Source organism: Tympanuchus pallidicinctus, unplaced genomic scaffold (assembly GCF_026119805.1).
Source record: "Tympanuchus pallidicinctus isolate F22 unplaced genomic scaffold, pur_lepc_1.0 scaffold4, whole genome shotgun sequence".
Lineage (NCBI taxonomy): Eukaryota > Metazoa > Chordata > Aves > Galliformes > Phasianidae > Tympanuchus > Tympanuchus pallidicinctus.
This window is the reverse complement of record NW_026294758.1, coordinates 11,721,093-11,747,152: the sequence shown is the minus strand read 5'-3', so window position 1 is coordinate 11,747,152 and position 26,060 is coordinate 11,721,093. Positions and strand designations below refer to the sequence as shown.

General features: G+C 36.6%; 1 protein-coding gene across 1 annotated transcript in view; it reads right to left on the bottom strand.

Annotated features, from left to right (window-relative positions):
* MSH3 (mutS homolog 3) overlaps positions 1-26,060 on the bottom strand; it is a 110,073-nt gene that overhangs the window by 20,228 nt on the left and 63,785 nt on the right. The window contains exons 14-20 of the mRNA XM_052700656.1: positions 24,070-24,257; positions 20,030-20,198; positions 17,254-17,318; positions 15,797-15,913; positions 12,102-12,209; positions 9,097-9,211; positions 5,145-5,302 (exon numbers count right to left, since the gene is read on the bottom strand). Of these exons, the coding sequence (XP_052556616.1) occupies positions 5,145-5,302; positions 9,097-9,211; positions 12,102-12,209; positions 15,797-15,913; positions 17,254-17,318; positions 20,030-20,198; positions 24,070-24,257 (920 nt within the window). The remainder of the gene's footprint in view (positions 1-5,144; positions 5,303-9,096; positions 9,212-12,101; positions 12,210-15,796; positions 15,914-17,253; positions 17,319-20,029; positions 20,199-24,069; positions 24,258-26,060) is intronic.

Below are 26,060 nucleotides of genomic sequence, written 5' to 3'. Positions count from 1 at the left end.
CTTCAGTAATTTGAACTATTAACTAATTTGCTTATTTCATCTTCTACCTTCAAATTGTTGCAACATTCTTTGTCTCCCTCAATTTTGAAAACAGGCTCTTATAAAGAGATACTGGTGACCTACAGGAAGTGGATTACAGGTTTCTAATAGTAAGAAATTATTTCAATAATGGATCAAGTGGGACTTTTTTACAGGTCAGGTATCCTCAGCAGCTAAACACTATCTCTTCTCAATGCTATTAGATCAACATAATTTCTTTCATTAGTTCCTCAATGTGTGCGTGTCCACACCTGCTTTGTCACTCTATAAAACACACAGAAAAATATTAAATAGTTTCAGTGTCTGAGTAACTAAATTAGTAGAAAAAACTAACACAAATGGAAGGTTAATTTAAAAGAAAAACTGAACCTATTTACTGCACAAAGAACTCTGAATATGAATTTTTAAATATACCAAAGAATTCATCACTCAAATCCCATTAAAAGTCAGTGTACTTTGGACAGTGACCTTTACAAAACTCTTCTAAAATTCCTAACTATGATGAAATTGATTAAGTGAAATACTATGAGAGAAGGCTGCTTGAAAACATTATCCTTTACTGAAAGAAAAAAAAAACAACACCTACAGAACATCCTCTAAAGACAATATCCTCCTCATTACTTATCTGCCCCTGAAGTAAAGTGCACAGCAGAAGATCTGAGAAATAGTAACTTAGCATATATAGTTTTCACACATCTTTTCACATATCTTATTCATGAAGAAATGAATAAGGGTATATAGAAGTTCAAGTGAGATATTTATTCATACACTTTTAATATAAAATATATAACTTAATCCAAATACAGGTCTAAATAAACACAGAGAAATCAGAGAATTAAATATAACACAGACGTTTTACTCCGTATTTCACAGTTCCTCCACATTCTTTCACTAGGATGAGGACCAAAGCACTGCAATGGAAGTAACAAGACTGTTTTTACAAGTAAAAAATGGTTGAATCTGGGGATAATCCACAGGAACAATCAGAGACTTACTTAAGTACTAAAAGATAGCAAGGGACTGGAAGGAATTACTCTCACCCCTCAAAGTTTTCAATTAACAGATTGATAATAGCAGATCATCTGGGTTTAGAGGCATTATGCACAAAACAGCTCTCTCCCTTTCCTCCTCTTTAGAATGAAATTATCAGCTATTCTCTGTATTTTGCCTGTATATCTAATAATGAAGATTAATCATTTCTATTTTCACTGCATCTTTAAGCAAGACATTTCCTTTAAACTACTTTTTTTTTTTTTTTCAGCTTTAAAATGCTTAATAGAATGCAGTATTTAAACTCAATTTAGAGATGCTATCATACATAAATACTAAATATATCCAAAGGAATAACCATAGTAGCAACCTTTCAATCTCCATGGAAACCTTACTTAAAACACAAAATATAAATCCTAAATGAATGGTAATCTCTTAAACCTATATAAGTTCACTCTTGGAAGATGCAGTGTACAAACAAAAAAGATACTGAAGTATAAAGTCTCAATATTCAAAAAAATTTAGCAAGAAGCAGAACTGCTGGTACTCCTGATGCATGGAACTTCTCATATAGTCAGCCTCACAGCAGGAATGCTATGCTAATAGTAGCATCTAGAAAACAACACACCATGGCAGCAATGAAAATAACTTGGAAACTGGCACCTTTCTGTGCAGTGTTTTCAAAAGATTAAAAATACACCGAAGTTATCAACAACAAAATCCCATTTTCCAGTGAGATATCTGTGAACTGAGGTGGCAGTGAAGAAAGGATGTCTGCATAACTCCAGCCTATTAAAACAATAACATATGGAGAAAACAAAATAAAAAAGCTCAACTGAGGTTGAACTGCAGAATGAGCATGAAGAGAAATCTCTTCAAGCTCATCCCCTACCAGTTGAGAGCTCCAGGCAAAAGCTGAGGCCTTACAAATTTAAGGTCTGCCAGTCAGAGCATTAAAGAAACTATTTAGGAGATTTAATGTGGTATCTGAATTTATTATTTCTTTCCTCCAATCAAGCATTACAGTATACAAAATAGTAATTTCCTAGGGCTAAAAAATACTCTGGATGAAACACCATGTTAGCCTGTCTGACAAACTTGCATATTTTAAGACATTTCCAGAACTCAAAGCAAAAAAATAAATGTCTGCTTCCTTGATAGTCTCTGTACACCTTGAGCCTCTGTACACCTTGTAGAAACTGGTAGAAGTTGAAGCTCATGCATATGGTGAAGTTAAGCAAAGACTAGTGCAACACAGACCTCTTTCTGGCTACTGAACATCATGATGGGACAGAAAAAGCACTGACAAATCATACATGCATGGACCACAAATGATCAATACTTGGATATATAGAGCTAGGAAGGCCCATATACCCCACAGGCAGAAGAAAAATTGTGATAAAAGAAATCTCCTAAACATTTGTCCTGGAAGGAAAACTAAGGCCATCTAATCTAACATCCTGTTAATTCATAGCAGATGGATAATACTGGTCTCAGCATAAAAAAGAAGAGAAATGTTTAAATATGCAAAATTCCACTGATTGTCTTTTACAAAAGATCAGTGAATATCCTGAGTTTCTGAAGGAATCACCAAATGGTTTAGTTTGGAAGAAAACTTTAAGATCATGTAGTTCCAACTAGACCAGGCTGCGCCCCATCCAGCTCGGCCTTGAATGCTTCCAGGGAGAGGGCATCCACAGCATCACTGGGCAACCACCCTCACAATAAAGAATTTCTTCCTGACATCCAGTCTTAATCTCCCTTCTTCCAGTTTAAAACCATTTCCCCTTGTCCCGTCATTGCATGCATACTGGAAGGCCGCTATCAGATCCCCTCTGAGCATTCTCTTCTCCAGGCAGAACAGGCCCACTTCTCTCAGACTCTCCTCGTAGGGGAAATGTTCCAGCCCTCTGATCTTCTTCAGGGCCCTCCTCTGGACCTGCTCCAGCAGCTCCCTGCCTCCAGAACTGGATGCAGCACTCCAAGCAGGGTATCACCAAGGCCAGAGTAGAGGGCAGAATCACTTCCCTCGGCCTGCTAGTCATGCTCCTCTTGATGCAACCCAGGATACCATTGGCCTTCTGGGCTGCAAGTGCACACTGCCTGCACATGTTGAGTATTTCATCAACCAACACTCCCAAATCCTTCTCCTTGTATTTGTGCTTGGGATTGCCCCAACCCACATGCAGGACCTTGCACTTGTTATATACAAACCAGCCTTTTTGCTTCCTGTTATTCTTATGCTAACCATGTAACAAATGCATTATTATTTCTATAAGTAATATATTTTCAATTCATTGTTGATTAATTTTAAGCCAATTAGTTAATTCAATTACCAGTGCAATGACAAGAATTTAAATAATTAGTATACTCATCTAGTGTTCATATTTCAATTTTGACACATCTCACATTGATTGAAGAATGGCATATCCAGCTGAGAATCCAAAGCCAATTTAGACAGGGAAAAATAAATAATAATAATAATAAAAACAAAAACAACTCAATCAGAAGATTAAGATCTGACTGGCTCCAAATTAAGCGATCTGAAAGGTGACGAGCCCTACTCCTTTTTGGCTCAAAATTAAAAAGCATAAGGTAGCATGGTAGAAGAGAAAAGCTTACCGGAACAGATGCAAAAATACCCAGTACATAGAAAAAAGCTACATGGAATATGAGAAATGCAATGGGAATGGGTGAAACTTGTATATTCAACGATTTCACACTACAGAGGACAAGAAACTATTTGTTCACTTGCTAGTGAGCACATAACAAAATGGCACTTCCAGTGACCAAATCAATCTTTCTCAATTTTTATGCTGAAAACATCATGCTGTAGTGACAGTCATACATCAGTGGAAAGAGAATACTGAACTTTAAAGAAACAGATTTATGCTCTTATGGTTAGAAATTGAGTTAGTATGAACACCAAAGGGTACTCTATGTTCATCTGAAAACAGAGGAGACAAAAATAACTTTCCAATCATTAGCAACACTGGAATGTTTTTGCTGTAAAATAAATTACATCTTATGTATCTCCACATTCACTCAGAAGTGCTTGTTCAATCAACCAGTCAATTACTTTCAATTTAAGTTGAGGGAAAAAAAAAAGTTAACTATTTTAAATATTCAGCTCAATTAATTTTGGAACAACAATGCAAGTTCTTTTTTATTTCGTTCAGCTGCCTACCCCTGAAGTGCATCAGAGCACAGTTTTGTTCATTCTTTAAAACGAGTGTGATGCACAAGAACACAACATCTTTATATGATGAAGCAATCCCATATGAGCAATATTTCAAATTCTCTGTTAAAAGTTATTCTGAAGTGCACTGTACCATGGCATTTCAGGAAAGATAATTCTACCACAAATAATACTAATCTTTATGGAACTTAGAGCCATAAATAATTATCCAGTTAAAATGGCATCACAAACACAGAACTTCAGCTGATCAAAATAGATAGAAAAGAGGACGGAAACAGAGACTGGATGATCTACAGTAATTCCTGACTATAAAAAAAGTTAGTTTAGACTGCACTAGTAATCCTTACAATTTATTCAGCTTTATTTTAAAAATGAGACTGATACCTGACAAGCGAAATGAACTCCCATTAATTCATAGTATGAAAGATATACATCAAGTAATGCATACATAAGACTGATAGTACAGGCAAGAGAATATATGCAGGCCCAAATTCTCAGTCCCAAATATTGAAAGTATGTATGACTAGACTTCACAGCAGAACTGCAACATGATTTTCAGAACTGGCAGCATTCATATTAGGGTGAATATCAATTAGGAATCATGCAGTGGAATACTTGGCTGAGATTTCCATTCAGATAGATGAAGTTAAACGTCTGAATCTTAGTAAGACATAAGAATTAAAGTTCTTATTCTTTAAAGACTCAAACATTCCAAAACAGTTACTGTAGTCAAACAGCTGATTAAAAAATAAAAAAAATCAAACCTAACAATCAGTATACATATTTTAAAATGAAGGAAAAACCTTCAGTATACATTCGAACATTCTAAATGAAAAATGAAATTCACTTTGATGCATCCCCACACATTCACTGTATTAACAGTTTCATAAGCAAACATGAAATTTCAAAAGATTACCTTGTAAAAATACCATCCACAATGCCAATTGTTGACTCCTCTGCAGGAACGTAGGAACCAATCTGTGCCATGACTGTAATCAATGCAACTTGCTTTATATAGGAGCTCTTTCCTCCCATGTTGGGTCCAGTTATTATCATGACCCTTTCACCATCTCTCTGGAAACACAAAACAGTGGTTAAATATATTGACTTCACATGAGTTGCAAATAAGGAAGACTGGTGTGTATGCATTTTTTCAGAGAAATACAGGACATTTCCTTGGGATTAAGCATTCTTTATCTGAGCAGCTTCCTTCATTAGAGTTCATCACACTCACATCTCAAGAGATTATAAAGTCTCACATTGATAAATCTTACTATGATCTCCCCAAGCTGGTGAGAGGGAAGCATAGCAATCAATATTCATTACTTCTGAGCAGTGTGGACAGACTGAGGAAAAATTTTCTTCATCTAGGAGTTAAGAAAGTTCTCCAAGAACTTTCTGCGCAGTTTTCTTCAGAGAAATGGAGAAAAGCTTTCAGAACAGCCAGTATCATCCGAATTTGTTTGTGATCTGGATTCCTTTCCAGTTAAGAGTTTTTACTGCCAAAATTGGAAAACATCTGTGAGAAAAAGATCTGACCTACGTTAAACCTTTCAACAACCCACATCAAAACAGGCCACTACAAGAAATCCAGGTGCTGATGAATGTAGCAATGCTTGGCTGCAACACAGATGTTGTAATCATACTGTGTCCAATCTCTGAATGATCGGTGTATCTAATCACTGAAATCCTAAGGAAAATGTTATTGGACACAACAGCTCATCTCAGCTGTAACACTTCCTATAGTACTGAAACCCGCTCTAGAAAAAAGCATATGGCTCCAGAAAAAAGCACTCGTACTCTGTGCAGGAAAATGCTATAGAAATGAAAACTCATCAATGAACCTATTAAACCTTCTCACGATCTGAATCAAGACTAGGAAATCAAATTATGTAAGGAGTTCAGACAATCAGACTTTTCATTTCTACTGGGACACACAATGAAATCCAACAATTTACAGTCCAATTAAAAGTCAGCATATTCCCTTGCCCCATGGGAGGTGCAAGGAAGAAAGGACAAGCTGTGCATAACAAATATTTGCCACACTACTTATGAAACCTGGAAGTCATCAGGCACTGTGACAATAAGAAAATTACAATGTTCTCCGCAGAAAAAAGCCTTGTGATCCTTACAGATTTGCTTTTCTTTTGGATCTCCATTCTTGTCAAAAGGGAAGCAAATAACACTGTCAGAAGACCAACACTGTTATAGCATAAACTAGAGCATGCAGACAAGATATGCAACCAGTTATTATATGTAAAAGTTGTTTACCTTTTCTTAAAAACAAACAACAACAAAAATGTGTTCAAAAATAACTTGCAATAAAGTTAAAACACAAAAAATACCATTATCAGGAATAAAGGATGGATGTAATAAAATGCATATGACTATATGGAAACATAATTCATAACCTTTTAGTCTGGAAGATATAGTTCCAATAGTGTTGCTAAAACTTCATCGGGGGCATCACTTGGCTCAACACAAAAACTTACAGATACTGAAAAGCAGAATGAGTTTAACTGCTAAAATCCACAAGTTTCTTGCTCATGTTTGGTGTTCCACCAGGGTCCCTCCAATCATGTTCTGGGATTGGTGGTCTGTCTGCAAGGCTAGCTTTCAGAAAAAATATATATATGCTGGAGCATCAGCTCAGGGAACACATCCACCCTTACAATGGCATGCAACCTTAAGCCAGTATCTTACTGGAATTTCTGGCAGAGATAATGGATGTTTATTTCAAGGCAGAGCAAAGAAAGCTTTCCTAAAGTTAGGTTTCTGACAGCATTTCAGCTGAACCCATGATAGGAGGCACGTTTTCCTACTGATTCAGACAAATCCATTAAAACTAGAGACATTTTAATGAACTGATTCCCACCCACCTCTCATAAAAAAGAGAGAATTCAACAGTAAGAGAGAAGATGATTCTACCATGATTCTTGGCTTTGTAATACACAGTATTTGGAAAGCCAACATAAGAAGGAGAATAAAGAGAAAAAGTAAATGATGATTACTGAATGAAATGTTGATTAATTTCTAAGTGCCATCTGTCACTATTTCAGAGCTCACAAACAATTCTGGGAATGTTCTATAAAGTATTGTGCAGTATCTATATCACTGTTCCCTACTTCCAAATATTTCTGGAGAAATGAATGTAAGTTTGAGCAATGCTTATACCATGGCAATGACTCTACTCTGACATCTGCTACCTTTTCTACATTTAATGTATGAAAAGGCAGATATGTATTCAGAGGTAACTCACAATCATATTTTTATATTCATTAGGAAAAGAAATGTACTATGTAAAAAAAGATATAGACAAATATTTTAAAAAAAATGAAGGAAAAAAGGTAGTTTTTCAGAGAAGAAGAAAAAGAACCATGTAGGTTGCTCCAAAAGTAATGCTTTCTATTTATTTCCATGGAAACTACAACAGGTACAAAGAGCACAGTAACGTTATTTGATAGAGCACATTCTCAGCTACAAAACACAGTTTTTCAACACAGTTGCCACCCTTTGCTATGATTTTTCTGCCAGCACTGAACAAGAGTCTGCATGCCAAGTTCGTAACTTCTACATGGTCTGAAGATGGCTCTTCTTTCACATCATTGCTGCAACTGATGAAACACATCACCCACTGTGATCACATCCACTGGCTCGTCTCTGTAAGTGTTCAGCAAGAACCAACGAATGTCAGTGGGTGCCATCTTTTCTGCAATGAGGAATTTAATTCCACACCCTTGCTTCATCCACATCTCCACATCAGATACTGCTCTGTCACAGTGCCTCCCTGCTGCTATCTGTCACACAACAACAACACGTAACAGGATATGTGCAGGAAAGTTCAACCTCTACTGCTGCACCACCAATATCTGCCCCTGACTTCATGGCCCAACGTCACAAATTTGGCATTACTTTCAGAGCATCCCTCATAAAACATGCTCATCAGAAACATATTTTTATATGAAATAAAACAACGTTATGTTTTCAAACAAAGGTAACTGTTTTATACCAAATTTAGCTAATCTACATTATATGGTGTAAGTAATATTGCATGAAGGAGCCCTCTTTGATCTATTGACAGCAATATCAAAAAAGCAGTGATCTTCTCATTTCTCAGCATCATGTTACTTAATTCTCTGTTGCATACACTAAGTCAGTAGGACTAATGAGTAACACACAATCTGCAGCTACACACTGGGGATCTTTATCTATGTTATTATTAATGGCTTCTTAAAATTACTATGCAATATACAGAGTGTATACAATACTACAGATTTAATAGTCAGAACTCCAAATTTGCATGATCAAATTAAGAAATACTGTATGAATTCTGTATTTGCAGAGAGAAAGAAAATGCATAGCACCTTAAAAAAAAATCTGAGCTATGTTAGAAATAATTTGGAAAACTGACCCTGTAAATGTGACACATGAATTTAAATGGTTAATAATTTTATACATTACATTCCTTTGGAAAAACAACAATTAAGAACAAACAAATTTGAGATAAAATTCCTACAAAAATGCACCTTCCCTTTAATGGCGCTGGTAATAATCCTGTAATTATTTACTTACATTTCAAAAGTAAGCATTCAAAACTTTCATTTTCCTAATTTTCAGATCATCTTTTTTCCTCTCTTTTATTATTTTTGTTCCATTAAGCCCAAACAGGGTTTCTAAGACAGACTCTGACTGCATGGTAACTGCAAAAGGACACAGCTGATGTGGCTGCGTGTAGCAGCATCTCTCTGACATGAAAGCATGCAGCCAGGTCTAAGATTAAATTATTTATTTTAACTTCCTGGCCAGGAAACAAATCATAGATTCCTTCCCCTGAGTGATTTAAGCTCAAAGGGTATCTCAGTACTTACTGATAGGTTAGTGGTGTTTGGAACATATTGATCCTGTTCTCCCAGTAATACATCAATCACAGGGTGCCTGCCATTTTTTATAATTATTTCTTGCTGATTATCTTTCACAACTGGTCTGAAAAAAAGAAGACATGTTACCTTCAGCATGCACTGTAATTGATTACTTAGAACTTCTGTAACTAAACCCTGATGGGGGACGGTAATCTACAATGCAGATTTTCCTGAAAATACACAAATGATGCATAGAAAAAGAATTCATGCTAGCATGTATTTCTAAAGATTGGCTTCATTTGGTTTGAAAAGTATCAGCTGATTAGGTTGCGATATTTTAAAGTATTTACATATTTTTTCATTACCTAGAAAACAGATTCTGAAGAACCATTATGAACCAAAAACTGAACAAGCAATAGCAAAGCACCCTAACTGAGGACAGTAGACATCTGACCTCTCAGTGCTGCAGCACCTCCTGCGAATTTTCACCATTTATGGATGCATTTGATGTTCTCAGGATGATCCTGGACATCAATTCATGCAGCCTGCTATGGGAGCAAGCCTTGGCTGGCACAGAGTTAGCAAAGAAATTTGTTCAACTATGTTTTTGTGACTGACCACACACAGACCATAAAAATCAAAGACAACAGTAGGACAGAGTTGTAGTTCTATAAACACAAGCTGCACTCATATTTGGCAGCAACTTCCAAACATGTTCAAGAGTTGCCACAATTACTGTCTACAAAAAGAACATACTAAGCTGAAACTCTGAAACGAGAGTCTCTTTTTAGAAATAAATCCACAAACCAGGCTTATGGTAGCTGTATCTTCTCTCAAAATCGTTTAAGGAAAAGTATTGTTTCAAATGGCTCCACTAAGCTACAAATTAGACTATATCCAAGGACACTACTAATACAGCATCCATAATTCTGCGTTACATACCAGTCTGAAAATTTCCACCTCAAAAAGCTGTGTGATCTTCACACAAAAAATGCAAATCAGCATAGTTGCTAAATTATTACTATGATTTATTTTTTTGGGTTTTTTTTGCAACCTAGTTCTCTTTTTTCATCATAAATGAAGATCAACATTCAGTGGAGAGGTAAATACAACATAATGCCTCTCCAACATTTTCCTTCATAAGCACTCTGTGAAAAGAGCAATAACTTAGGAAAGTGGCAATTGCTGAGAAGAGAATACTCAAATAAAACCACAGAACTAATGCTATATGATCCATATGGTATTTTAAAATTCTGCCCTCATCTTTGGAAATCATAACTTTTTTTTTTCTTTAACTATTTAGATCTCCTTCCACATGACTGTGAGACAGGATCTAGTTTCAGCATGCTGTGGTCCTTGCTGCCTGTTCTGGTTCCAAACAGTGGGGTTTGAAGAAGCAGAAACTCATTCTAAAGGTTTCTCCTATGTCTCCACAATGAGACAAGCATATGTCATGCAGTGGGAAAAACCTGAATTGCTTTGGAATGCACTACACATGGTTAAGTCATGGAAAAAAAAATCACCATCTGCAGAGTAGAAGGCACAAACATTACGTGACGATGTCTAGGCTACCTACACTACCATCTTCACACGCGTAACTTTGCTGCCTGAGAGCCCTGACTTCGTTTATCTTCCATGTAAAGGAAGAGCCTCCCATCACAGGTTTCCCACAATGCCCTTTGGAAACTGTAAGAGGTGCTTACCTGTTTCCAACAGCTGTGGAACATCTGGTAGGATGATTATAAAACTATCCTTACTCAGACAAAAAAGCCTCCTCTGAAATGTTTGAATTAGTTAACATGAAAGTCCCCTTCAAAATTATTGACATCTTCCCTGTGGCTGAAGTTGAACTGAGAAGAATCCTCCCTGCCAGTTTACAAGCTGTTAGCCTCTCTTTAACATCCAGTGAATTATTTAAACTCTGTACAGTGAATTAATAAGATTTCTGCTTGTTTTCACATCTGAGTATACAAAAATAAGGGTGCAATTTGATAGAATTTGATTTTGATAGAAGCACACAAGATCCCAAGAGTCCACAGGAGATCAATATTATCTTTAATGCTGCATAAAAGCAGAAGCATATGTAAATTGATTTCCCTTCATCGTCATACATTCAATACACAATTTGTTGTATTTCCACAAGTCTCAAGCTTCACTAATTCAGATGGCTGATGTCCATAAGTAACTGATCATTTGTGCACAGCCTCACAATGAAAACATTTACTGGAGACTAGGGACTGGAAATCAACTCTTTAGAGGGCTGTCTGAAATAAACCTAAGAAACAGTAACTAGCAGCCTGTAGGACAGCACTAACAAGTGTGCGTCTGTGGGGATGGAGACCTCTTAGTATGGAAATGGGCACCCTAGAGAGTGACTGTCTTTATGTGAAGGCAAGATAGGGCTTGTGATGATAAAGGAACACATAAGGTACAAGGTGGACATGCTCACGAAAAAGCTTTGAACCAGTCTCTAGGGAAGCAAAGGGCTCATATTTCCTCAGCACTAAGAGCAAGAAGGACAGCCTTGGTACCAGTAGAGACCTAGGCTGCACTGCCTGGTGTGCATGAGCAGGTCTTTGTCAGAGGGATGTGAGCAGCTCATCTTAGCTAAACACCCTAGGATCCTTGGTGAGACACTACCACTGCTGTAGCAGGTGGGACCTATCTTCACCTGAAATACATCCATGAAACAAGGTTCATACACCATAGAGTCTTTAATACTAGAAAGATAAAAATAAAATTTCCAGGTGAAATTCAATGTATATAATGTATCTTTAAGATATTGCCTGCCAGACTCATGTAGAACAAGAGACAGACAAACAGAAGTCAACAAATATGAACAGCAATGTTTAAGGATTTGGAACACAGCTAGAAGCATGTGCAAAATCAAATTAAGATGAAACGATTGTAAACAGTTTTAATTATACATACTGTGCTACATATACTCAACTCAAATTTACTTTAAAAATTCAAATTCCATATAAAATCCTAAATAAAAATTAAAAATTGATTACCTGCAGTAGTCTCCCTGTTTAGCCACCTGTGCCAATGAGAACAGACAGTCGATAGTTGCTAGGTGACCAATCGCTTTAGATACGGGGTGATAATGCTCACTAAAATGGCTATACCAAAACAGGGAAAAATAGCAGGAGGAAATAAGAAGAAAAAATTAATTCCATACAAATACAGATGTATTTTCAAAATATACTCCACCCAAGTTTTTCAAAGGGCTCCCGTGGTCTTTAAATTACTTGAATTCAAAGCTCCCAGCAGTGTATTAAGTTACAATTTGATGACACAATCTTAATCAAGATGAACTTCATGATCCTATTGTAACAGTGAATTATTTTTAAGTGCAACACTGCAGACAAAATGAAATTCACTAGATAGCATGTATAGGGTCTGCAGTTGATCCCTGCTGCCTAAATGAGGTCTGTAAAAATGCCTGTTTATCACAGTGGTATCTATCAATTCACTTCAATCATAAGTAAAAAATATATATTATAAAGTGCCTGATTACAGGAACTGCCTGCAATTTCAACAGAAATTGTTATTTACAACAGAAAATTTGGGAGTTAGTTTTCCATTTATGGTACTGTTTCCCTCAGTGCAATGATGAAATTACCAGGAGAAAATAGTTTTCAATTGACTTCATTCTCTTACTACTTATGAATTTCTTTTCTCATCTGCCAAGCTCAAGGAAACAATATGGAATATAAAACTAGAAAGGAAGCAAAATCTGAGGGTGAGAGTAGACTGTTGCATGCTACTACCAGCTCTGAAAACAGCAAAGAAAACATAAGAAGCAACAGATCTAACATAGAGAGATTAACATATGTCAATTCAAATTTACATGGCTAATTCAGTGGCAATAATTATTTAACAGACTAAATTACAGTATTTAAAATCATAGAATTATAGAATCGTAGAATTGCTCAGGTTGAAAAAGACCTTCAAGATCATCAAGTCCAACCACAACCTAACCATACCACCCTAACTCCAACAGCCCTCCACTAAATCATGTCCCTGAACACCACATCCAAATGGTTTTTGAACACATCCAGGAACGGTGACTTAACCACCTCCGGGGGAGCTTATTCCAGTGCTTAACAACCCTTTCTGTAAAGACGTTTTCCTAATATCCAACCCAAACCTCCTGTAGCACAACTCGATGCCATTTCCCCTCGTCGCCAGTGAGAAGAGACCAACCCCGCTCTCACTGCAAGTGCCTTTCAGATATTGGAAGAGAGCAGTAAGGTCTCCCCTCAGTCTCCTCTTCCCCAATGTAAGCAGCCCCAGTTCCTTCAGTTGCTCCTCGTAGGGCATATTCTCCAAGCCTTTCAGCAGCCTTGCTCCCCTTCTTTGAACCTGATCCAGCACCTCAGTGTCCTTTCTGGACTGAGGTACCCAAAACAGCTAGAGAAGAGCAAATTGGAATGTGTTTCTCATTTCTAACAAATAAACATAATTGCTGGGTTCCTACCAAGAGGCTGAGCCTTGCTCACGCTCATGGCATCACATTCAGCATGACCCAGGTACCAATGAAGGGAATGGAAAATGATGGCTTTGCTCCTATAGCCCTTACAGAACTGGTGGTAACACAAGAGTCACAAAAGGTGACTTTCAGGCCTCACAACTGTTTTGAAGAGCTCACAGCACAAAAACTCATTTTAATACTCACCAAAACAGGAAATTTAGTACATCATTCAGCATCTAATCATCACAGATAATTTCCAGAGTGTTTAATCACTAGTTAAATAGTAATATTCCAAAATATTGCTAATGTCTTTCATAGGGGTGGTCAACCTGTGGTTCTGGAGATGCATAAAGATCACAAATCCAAGAGTTGCTCCTAGTCTTGTGCTGTGTCAAGACCAGCAGCGGGAATCTGCTCACAGTTAATTGGAAACCATCACAAGGTAAGAAAAATAATTAACACAGGCTGCTGGGGGTGCATCTGCACATTACAACTATGTTAGCACCTGCCAGAGATATCCTGAACAAATTCCTTTCCTTCTCATTAGTTCCAGCCACCTGCTTCCAGCTCCTCCATCCTCAGAAAATGATGCTTCTGCTGAGAAGCCTGTTCATGGAGCTAAATGCTTCAAAATCTGTTCTTTCTTTTGCAGAATCACTGTAACTCCAACCCTGCTCACTGTCTGAGTGCAGAGGTCCCAATGCTGTCAGCAAGGAGTCTCTACACATACAGAGAGGTTAAGAGCACCTGGAGAAGGACATTCTTAAATGCATATTCAGGCCAGTCCTATTGTGCAACACGAGGTGGGACCCTTAGGAGACACCATTCTATCCTATCACACGTGACCCAAAACTGGAGCAGCCAAGTCCACCACATCATACAGATACGGAACACATATCCACCACAGAAATATTCTGATACTTAAGTATCTGCATCATTAAGTTTGATCGCTCATCTTTACAAGACAAACAGTGGAGTCACTCTTTCTATTCTGTATTTAAATCAGAACACAGTAGAATCAATGATAAACAAAAATGCAACCTTTTTTAAAGAAGATGACTACAAAAGGCCACTCACATATGACATATAACATACAAGTGAGTAGAAGATAAGGAGATTTCAACACAGCTATGTTTACTTTCAGAAATTTAGCATGATGGTAGATCACAGTAGATAAAAAGTCTCTCATGTTGAGACAGCTTCAGAGGGAACTTGCTAAGTTTCAGTAGTGGGCACAAAACCACAACTGAAAGTCACGCAGTAATCAGTGCACAAGATTAGGAATAATTTCAGTGGTCTGTAACTTGCGGAAGAGAAAAAATAATTTATAGCCTGACACTTGAAAAATCAAAGGTATTCAGAAATTGAGAAATCATTTTTAAACTTCCAATTTGAAAATCTTTCAGCTGAACAGTCACATAAGTGTCTCTGCAACTCTGATCTGAGATAAACAGATCTTGCACTCCAGTTGTGAAGCATAGAAATACCCCAATTACCTTCTAAGAAACAGATTCACAATCAGTTGCAGAGTTAGTATACAGCTGTGGTGGCTCACACTGACCCAAGAGATTGTCTTAATCTCTTAACTCTGAACATTTCCTGTCCAAAAACTGTGAGAAATGCTGCAAAGTACTTTTTCTTTTAGTATGGGTACACTTAACTGTGAAGCCATACAATTTATCAATTCATATTGAAAGAGAATTTGTTTAGCTTATATAATAAATTCTTATTTCTCCTCGGGGTCCTGGGCAACCTGATCTGAATGTGGATGTTTGGTGGCCCTGCTAGGCAGGGGGGTTGGAACTACATGATCCTTGAGGTCCCTTCCAACCCAGGTGATTCTGTGATTCTGTGATTCTGTGATTTGCATTGTGCATCACTAATAAAACTATTAGATTCCATTCCACTCATATACAGTGAGTTGCACTTTAAGATTCTTAGTGTTGTGATAATAACTTTCAAACTTTAAGAGCCACACATACTTAATAATGTATTTTCATCAGAATTTCAAAATGTGGAGATATCACTACTGCTGTCAGTTCTCAATCAGTTTTATGTTCTTGCCTTAAAATACTTTAAGAACAATATTTTGATGATATTTAAAATTTGCTCAGGGTAAAATAACAATCAATTTTTTTTTTCTTTTCAAGAAAAAGATCTTTCTTTTTCTGTTCTTGTAGTAAAAATAATATAAAATACAATACAATGATAAGGGATATGTTGTAAACTCACTCTAGAAAACGCAGCCACTCAGCACCACAGTCAAGGACTAGCTGCTCCCGAAGCTGATTGAGATGTCTGTAATGTTTTATAATAAAAGGAGAGTGGAAACGGCTGACAGTTTTTGTGCTAGAAGAGAGAAAAAGCCAAACAAGAAGTCAAGGTTACTAAGCAATCAGCTATAACGTTTACATTCAAAATTAGATAAATTTTCTTATTCTCTGTAAGCCTTGAAAACGTATGTCATATTAAAAAAAAGAAGGCATTTTAATGCAGTAGTAAACTCTTTTGATGCCAGTGGTCTGTCTGGACTGTGAATAAAGTAATTGGTTTCTGCACCACCACCCATTCAAAAAGCTTTTAAAAGCTTTTTCACAAAGTAGTACATGTCAGCATCGGGTACATGTTTCACAGAATTCTGTTCAGCCATACACTGCACAAATTGATGACTTTCCTGTTACCAATCAAGTATACAAAGAACTCCCAAGAAAAAGATCAGCTTAAAAAGGAAAACTATGACAAGCCTGACATAAATGTGTTGAATGCAGAGTTCTGTACGCATACAAGTTTCTGTTTGAGGCACTTGCTATTTATCCATATATTCTAATCAAGAACACTGTCCAGCATTCTCAGACATTTTTTAATTCTGAGGTTTGGGTTGTTTTTTTCTTTGTTTTGTTTTTCAAAATCCAGATTAACTGTAATTTGCTCCTCCTTATCTTACTTCTGGCTAATCTGTTTAGTTCAAAGTTGATTCAATTCAATATTGATCTCTTGTATAAGTCAATAAAAACACTTCACAGTTCACTCTGATTATGCCAGTTTCAGGTGATAGAAATCTGGGCTCACACATTATAACACTAAGGTATTTGACCTGGTTAAATAATAAAACAAGTGACTGAAAAGGAAAAAAAGCCAATTATATAGTTCATTCCATCTCTCTACTGGAAAAATCATCCAAAAATGTCTAAGAATGTGATTAGGTAATACTAAATAGCAAGCCAAGCAATGTTTGTGTATATGAGTAAAATGTCTTTTCACATTAAATAGAAGTTTATTGAGACATACACATAGATCTATGCATGCTAATCTTTACCTTTCTAAATAGAATAAGAACAGTTATCATTTTGAGAGGCTTATATCTACTAACTACAGGAACAATTCAACCAAAACAACAGTTCAGGCACCAGTATATATACATGATGTTAAAAAATAAATATATATATATGTATGTACATATATATCAATAGGGATATATCACATTAAAACATTTCAAGAATTTTTAAGAAAAACTTCAAAACTTATTATAGCAGTAAATAAATATAATCATTTGGTTTAGTTGGGTTTTAGTTTAAAAATAAAAAGTACATGGAGCAACAAGAATGTGTTTCAGGTTAAAATTAACACCAAAGTACCACGTTTATTCTTATTTTTCAGAATAGAACATACTTGAAATATATTTTACATACCTACTAACCATAATCCAGTTAGATGGCACAGATGATATACAGGAATTTTTTACTTCTACCAAAAACTAAAATAAACAGAAATGCAGTATTAGACATCACAGGTTGTTAGGAAGACAACAGAACCATATTTTCTTCTTTTAACAAGAAATCTGCCTACGTCAAAGGAAAATCATGTTTGACCTGAAGGCTGCGTAGACCAGGAGCTAATGTTCCTTTTCCCCAGATGTGAGGGTTATGACATTAATATTTTCTATCAGCAGCTCCCATCCTGAGCTGTTCCAGTGCAGTGACCCCTTGCTGCAGCTTCTCTGCCCTCCTCCAATCACTAATGTGCTCTTTTCACCTCCCTCCCACCAAGACAAAACAAGATCAAAGCTATTAAGTGAGTCCTGTTATGTGATCTGACCTAGCTGTGTACCCAATCAGCACACAATTTATTTACATAGCACCTACATTATAATCCACGTGTGCTGAGGATACTCCACATCAGAGAGACTGGCCTTCTGAAGGATCAGTGATTTACACTGAGCATGCTCATCTGTGACATTTCACAAACAAGAACTCAAAATCTCAAATGCCAGCACTTTATCTACAGTACATTACTTCAAATTAGATGCACTTGAGGTCAGAAACAGAGGGAATAGGGTAAAGCAGCAGTAATGCTAAGAGGCTCAGAAAAACAAAAATTATATCATGTGTTATTGCAGTATTTTATATGATTCATATTGATTATCTTTACAGCACTGTGCTGAAGTCCTAGATGTTAAAGAATTGAGGCTTTCTCAAATAGAAGAATTTACTTGCAAAATGAATTTCTATCAGAGATTAAATTAACCCAGAATCTGATCACCTTTACAGTAAACCATCAGACTCTCATCTCAGAAAGCTCTTCCATTACAGCTGGAGTGATTTAGATAAAACCTTCCCTCTCTCACCAGAATAGCTAGCAACTACCTCCAAACACAAAGAATAATCCTAAAATGATCACAAATTTCCGCAGAGAACATATGATAATAGTTCTTAACTCATTTAAGAATATTAAAATATTTGATACTGTAGAAATTTTTAAAATCCATAATAACGTGAGATAACATGCAAACAAATAGAAGAGGAGATCTATAAAGATTTGAAAATAAGTCAACTGCTGCTAGTGATAGCATTGCTGCTGTTGTTCTGATATTAGATTTTTTTGGAAGTTCATTTCAAAATAATTAAATATGACGTGTTCACAAAAGGAAGACAGAAAATAATCTACATTTACGTTTATATTGGATGCCTAACTGAACCCAAGACAGTCTAAGTGAAAACAGGGTTTAATTGCCTGGTTTGTTTGTGTGGCCAGTGAGAAACCATGAAAGAAAATGTGACCTCCTTCAAAACAACAAAAGCATTAGCACTAGTTTTTTCACCATTTACATCTTAGCTCTATCTTAGAGAAATAACCGAAGGATTAAATACATTGAGATCAATGAACTGTTTATGCCATTGTAGGAAGCAAACATTTGCAAAATTTCTCTTTCAACCCTGCCTGAAACAAATAACCATGCTGTCACTATCTAGACAGCTTTCTATTCTGTTTAGCATCTCTAACAATTGACAGTAGAGGCATGGAAACAAAAGATAAGATAGATAAAGGTGTGACTCCTTGTGTGTTGGAAAAGAAGGTTTGAACACTACTACAGCTGCAGCATAGTACAAGAATGTAAGAATACACCAGACTGATCTGGGGAAGAAAGACCTAGCTTGAAAGAGATTCTTCCTATTCCCTGCTCCTCTAACTCGATTCTCTTTCCATTAATGCGTCACCTTTAGTGCCATTCCTCACCTCAGTGATGATCTTCTGCAATGCTTTTCCTGCTGCCTCTTTTGATGTCACCAAAACACTCATCCCAGACATAATTAGGTAACAGCTACCCATAATTTTCTGCTCCTTTCAAGACAGAATTCTCAGTTCACAATGGCTTACAAGCTATCCACTCCTACAAAGACCTCCTCTCTTAAAAATGTACAAGCTGACTTGTGATTTTTGAAATTGTCTGATTCAGTTAGTATCTGGTTACACCTCAGACTGTCCTCTGTCTTTAACCAGGCCTTCTTTTCTCCCTTCCTCCATTGTCATTGTCCACCTTGCAAACCAAACCATACATGAGAAACATTTCTAATCCTGGCTCTTCGCTTCTTCCTGAAATTCTGTTTTTTCTTTGCTTTTTTTCTTTGACTTCAGCATCCACGCTGATGGCTTACCCAACTTGCTATCTGCTCTTCTCAGTGTCACCATAAGAGGAATATTCACCTGAGCTCTTCAGCATGCTCTTCTCCCCATTCTAATTGGCTAATCTCTTTTAACCCCAACTCTCATGCTATTTCCTCACCGCATCTCAGTGTTTCTTTCTTTTCCCAGTTTTCTGTGGATTTTTCCCCAAACTTCCTGTTAGTTCCCAGATGATAATGCTGTACAGCTCTGCCTCGCTGCTCCTTTCAATACCCTTACAAATCTCTCCAGAACCGTTTTCCCTTTATTTTGTGCTGAACTTCTCAGCTCACTGAAGCATGACCTGTCCATGCTGGCACAGCATTACTAAAGTAAATTGAGTTAACAAATACAAAAAAAGTGTCCCTGTCAGAAAACTGTTCTTCAAAGACATACAAAAGCATACGTTAAGATGACCTCATCAAATATCATACAAACTGAAGAGAGTTCCAGCTAAGGCCCAGCCTTCCGCTATTTTTCAGTAGTGTACAAAGATACAGTCACAAATCACAGACATTGTATTACCTCTTGACCAGAAACTGTAACATACTCTGCAGAAGGATTCTTAATTTGTTCACGAATTTCCAGAAGATGTAATTGGATTTTAGCCAACACCTCCAGGATCTCTTCCTTTTTATTTCTGATGACAGGGAAATCTGTAAGGTCTTTGAATAGTTGGGTTTTATCTCCAGTCCTATCCATAAGAAGTGTAAGAAAAAATAACAGTAAATCCAAAAATGCATTCCCTATTTACCAGCTACGTCTTCATTTTTATTAATTATTCTCATCTGTTTTAACACTATCTTTATTTCTTTTTAAATTCCATTTGGTCATAGTGCAGCACGTTTATCAGAAACTGTCATACACACTACATAAACAGAGAGGCACTGTGCATACAAACTATCAAATGCTACACAAAGACAGCTCCAGAAGATGTTTTCAGAACTCCTTCCAAATCTAACACATTATGCGCATTCTTCTCTTGTTTTATTGATTTGGTTTGGCTTTTTTTTTTTTTCTGTCTCCTCTGAATGTGAATTCTGAAGCTTTCCCCTCATTCTCCCTTGATCCAGCAGTGCAAAAAAAAAGAAAGCACAAGTTGTTCCTTTATTTCTCAGTTTGTGTTTCTGGAATGCAGTTGCTGTTTCACTCTGCAGCATCTTGAGTACAGGCAAAATCTTTATCAATACTAAATGTGGAGTTCTGGATAATTTCTGTAGAACTTGTTAACAATTTGTGCATGGATTCAGAATTTGCCAAATTTGGGCATATTTCCGTGAAGACTGCAAAGAAAAATCCTTCCCACAAAGCCTTCATCAAAGTACGAGGGCTGCTCTGAAAGCAGTGCCTCCTATTTTATGATGTTGGCCCACAGCAACAGAGGCGGATGTTGGTGGTACGGCAGCATGAACTGAACCTTCCCACCAATATCCCGTTACGTGTCACTGCTGTGTGACACATGGCAGCAGGGGGGCAGTCTGACAAAATGGTGTCTGACATGGAAGTGCATCTGGAGCAAAGGAGTGTCACTGAATTCCTCCAGGCAGAAAATGTTGCACCAATTGACATTCATAGATGCTTGCTGAACATTTATGGAGACAAACACTGGATGTGAGTACAGTGAGATGATGAATGGTGCTTCAGCAGTGGCGACAGTAACAGCTGTTTACTTCTGTGGATGCAGATTGTTGTGAGTGCAGCATGCAGGCTCACGTTCATTGCTGGTGAAAATGCATGGCTAATGGTGGTGACTGTTGAAAAGTAGCATTTTGCAGCTGAAAACGTGCTCTATCAAATAATGTTCTTGTGTTCTTTGTAGCTGCTGCAGTTTCCATGGAAATAAGTAGGAGGCAGTACTTTCAGAGTGATATATGTGGAATATAATCAGAAGTTTTTCAGATGAGCTTTCTTCTTTTCACGTTAAAAGATTTACCTGAATATTTTTAATATATGCAAAACAATGTTCTTTAACAGGCTCAGTATCAGAAAGTGACAGAATTGTTTTGACTGCATTATCTTAGTTCAGAACTGAAATCTGAAAAGAAAATGCTATTCAAATGTTTAAAACTGTGAAATTGAACAAATTATTACAAATAAGCTTGTCATCAAAAATAAGCAAATAAATATCTTAATAGCAGGAAAACAATAGAAAGTAGTGCAATCAGTACGAAGTTAACTGTATTACATATTTGTATTTTAGAGCAAGTACAGAACAGTAACTGTTAGTTACATAATTTCCCTGAAATTTTATATTTGGAGAGTAATTAGGAAATGAGGTAATAATATATGGAAGAGATGAAGAATTCCAGTGTCCTGACCAATTGGATATCCTTTTCTGTGAAAATGAATTCACAGTTTGACCCGGTGACCAGGCAGCTAACTCAAGAGCAGTGTTCAAATTTTGAATTACATGGACATAGCTATTTTACAAGTGACAGTAAAGACACCATTTTAAAATACAATACTAATTTTTAGGAACAATTTTGCGCTAATTAGACTTGTTTCCATGGGAATGTAAGGAAAAAAAGATCTCTATAGCCAGCAGCCGATAGCAAAGACTGTCACTGCTGCGTAATGCTTACCAAAAATGCAGAAGTTGAAAGTTTAAAACAAGATAAAAATCACAAATCCATCCCAAAAAGCTCTTGGAACAGAGTTTTGAAAAACACTACATCATATACTAAAATTAACAAATGATGCACGTGTGTGTCTAAGTGTCTGTGCACATATGTATGTCAACAGTCATCATAATTATTATGAGAGGTTTTTGAGCAATAATAATATGGTCACACAAGTTTGATGTGACCAAAATGAAAATTATTCATCTTGAGTCTTCATCTTGAATAAATGAATGCAAATAAAATCTATACATTCTGTAATTCTATTTTTACTACTGTATCTTACTTTTTTGTATGCTACTCTAAAATCATCATAACAGCAACAAAAATATATATATATATTTTTAACTTAAAATAAATTTGGCAGAATTAAAATAAATTCTGTTTTGACATAAACTGCCAAAACTATAATTGGACACCTTGCATCAGGAGAAATCTTATAATTCCACCTGTCCAACAGACAGCAAATGTTTCGTCCCTTCTCGACTTCCAAATTTATACAATTTGTCTCCAGTTAAGAAGCAAACGAAGGAAGTCATAGGTTTTAATCTTGCATTTTTCAAATCTCAGCAGGAGAAAGATGATAACGATTTTATACATAAAGTGGATATATATTCTTAGTCTGCTGGTGGAAAAAAAACAATAAAAAATATGCTGACTCAATATAATGAAACATTAGGCTATATATTGCATATTTCATAAAGAATCCACAGGTATACCAATTAAATCTCATAGTATAACACACATACAATGAGAAAATGCTCAAAGTAGAATGAAATTTGCTATAAGAGGGAAGTTCAGGGTGACCTGAGCATAAAGCCACATTGTATTCACTATGCATTCAGAATGTCTTTCCCACAAACATGTTGTGTAAACAAAAACTACAGAGAAAGGAGACAAAGACCCAGCAAAGGCAAGTGTTCAGAAAGGTTGGCTGCCTTTGTGACTAGCACCAGGAGAGAACTCTTTTTAGATAATTACACTGTTCCAAAAAGCGCTGAGTCTTACTGGCCACAAGATGCTCTCCCCCAAGTTTGTACCAGACAGGCATCACTTCCTTAACTGAATCCATGTTCTTGCTTCATTATTTTGCATTTAAGTCTCCTGTCCTCTTCCTCCGGTGGTTAAAACCAGGATTTAGGGTTAACAGTGTAGACAGCAGTACTTCCAAAGAAGCAGTATACACAATAAATTATTTGCAGCCACTCTCCCATATAATGCAAATTCATTACAATTTCTTTGTCTACCTTTTTGTGGGGAGAGAGGTGGCAAAGAAGGACAAAATTAAGCCAAAAGGACAAATACAGACTACAGGAAAGTAATTGCAGCTGAGCACATCTTAAGACTGAGCTCATTTAGTCATTCTGCACAGTCAAGAACAGGGCAGTAACCCCAGAAATGCAATAAGCAGACGTAAATCCCACAGGCTATGTGGAGTCTTCAGAATTATTGAACTCCATATTCTCATCATTAATGAGTATATAAAGAGACAAAAAAGCAACAACAATAACAACGGAATGGGAGGATAGCCTCAAAGATTTGGTGAATTTTGAAAAAAATTGTAAAAAACCCATGTTCCTGCAGCTGCTCCATTAAATGTCAAGTCTCTCTTTAAAAAAATAGCTTATCTATCTAAATTCTAAAAAGCAAATATTTGTTAAACGAATTAATATGTGCAAAACACTGTTTGCTCAACATGTGTTCACCCAGACAGCTGAAAAGGTTTCAAATTTTTTTTTTCAGCCTGAAGCACATACCCACAGGGCAAAATACTTGCTCACCTAGTTTATCTTAAAAAACAAACTGCAAGAAGCTCTGCATTAACTGAAAGTAACGTGCAGAAATATATACACTAAAATATAAAACGAGATGCATACTTCACACAACTGAATGTACTTAGCCAGAAATCCTATGAAGCATGGAAATTCACCTGTTTTCTCTACTTACTTAGCTGCTTCTTCATTAAGAATCTTTAAATAATGTTTTACTGGGGAGAGAAGTTCTGGGATTTCCAGCAGTGCATTTTGTAACAGAGGAGATTTCACATGAGAATGTATGACTGGAACAAGAGCTTGAATTTCTAAGTCCAGACGAGACAGAGTGCTGACAATCAAGAAGAACTCTTGGGTTGAACACTGAAAATGAAGCAATATCTAAATCATTATAGTGTACACTGTCATTAAACCCTGCTTTTTTCAGGATTTTAAAAACTAGACAAAGTACAGTTAAGGCATATGCACTGCAGTACAACTGCAGAATCTCACCACATTCATAGCATTAATAAAATGTGCTAATTGATAAATAAAAAATGCTAATTGTTTTAACCACTATCTTTAAGATCAGTCCAGAGCACTGTTGTTATTACTGGGTGAAGATGTGTAACATACATGCAGTACACAACAAGCAGAAAAACAGGCTGATAGTGTGTGGCAGAAAACAATCAGGCTGAGTATTTTCATGAATATCACAACATATCCATGCAGCCTTCTGCATTTATATGCTGCCATCTGAATCCCTTGGCTATAGTTTTGGCAAGAGAGTTTGGAAAGGCATGGTCAAGTGCAGAAAGGGTGAGGTTTGGCACAAGAACATAGAGAAGAAGAAACCAGAAGTCACTGTTGAGAATGTTAGTAGCTACTGCCAGCTTCAGTGCCTAGCTGGTTTCTGCCAGGGCTATGTGACAAGATGGATCCATCACAGAATTCCTAGCAACTCCATGTAATGGCCCTCAATTGCACTTTTCTAGGTAAGGAAAGAAGGAGAAAACAAGCAATCACTCTTCTTCTACCCTCTCCTACGTACAAAGGTATGAAAAAGATTTTTCTGTCTCCTTCAGGCAACTGACCAGGGTATTATTGAAAGGGAATCTCTCAGAGAGTAGCCAGCAACATGCAGTGCTTTCGGAGACTGCTTCTCAATACCCACAGAGCAGGAAAACTGCATACAGTTCCTTTAAACAAAGCATCTCACAAAAACCAATGACTTCTTGAAGAAAAGTAAGCTTGCATTTGTGCTGCAACACATGCGCATGCGAAATCGAACCACACTCCTGTGAGATGCATAACATCTTATCCTGGTTTACTGGGATCTGGGACATTTACACTTCAGAAAGTTTGAAAAACAAAGTTGCCAATAAAGAAATATGCTTATAATCTTTTGCATTTTGGTTGACAGGTACCTGACAATAGGAATATGTAATTTAACCATGATGTTACAAAGACAGGTTACATTCTGCATGTTTTCAGAAAACTCAGGTTTATCTTTGTTTCATATAAATGAAAGTTAGGGTGGAACACACCTACTAGGTGGTTTCTCCACAACTGCTCAGTTGTACAAGAGTTTTCTTTTTGTCTAGACTTGAGCTCTTAATACTCCATGAAAATATGTGCTACCTGCTTCCTTTCAAAAACTAATCCACAAAGCACTAAATCTCATCACACCAAAGTTTTATCTGGTAGCCTACATTTCCCTTCCGTTAAATTAATCCAAATATCTCCACTTATACTCTTTTGTACTACACTAACTCCCCTATCTTTGCTATTAACACCCTACAAATATCTCAGAGCCTTCTGTTGTCTTTTAATAATCAATTTAACCAAACTATAATCTTTTAATCCTTCTTCATAAACAACCCATTATTCATTCTCATGAGAATTTCGTTTTACCCCTGTGCGTGCTGCAATTTATCAACATATTTCTGATAATCTGGAACCTGTTTATAAAAGCTATGACAACAAAATAAAACAAAATAATAACACAGTAAATCTGTCAATGGCATTTGAAGTCACAGCACAAAAGAAAGGTCTGAAAGAATAAGAAGTGATAAATCCAGGCCTGGGCTCAAAGTCAAAGTAATTTACAGTATGACTGACTGCATCATCGTCAACAGCCTTGATGCACATAAAGGATAACATTCTGCAAGACTTCCCTTGACTACG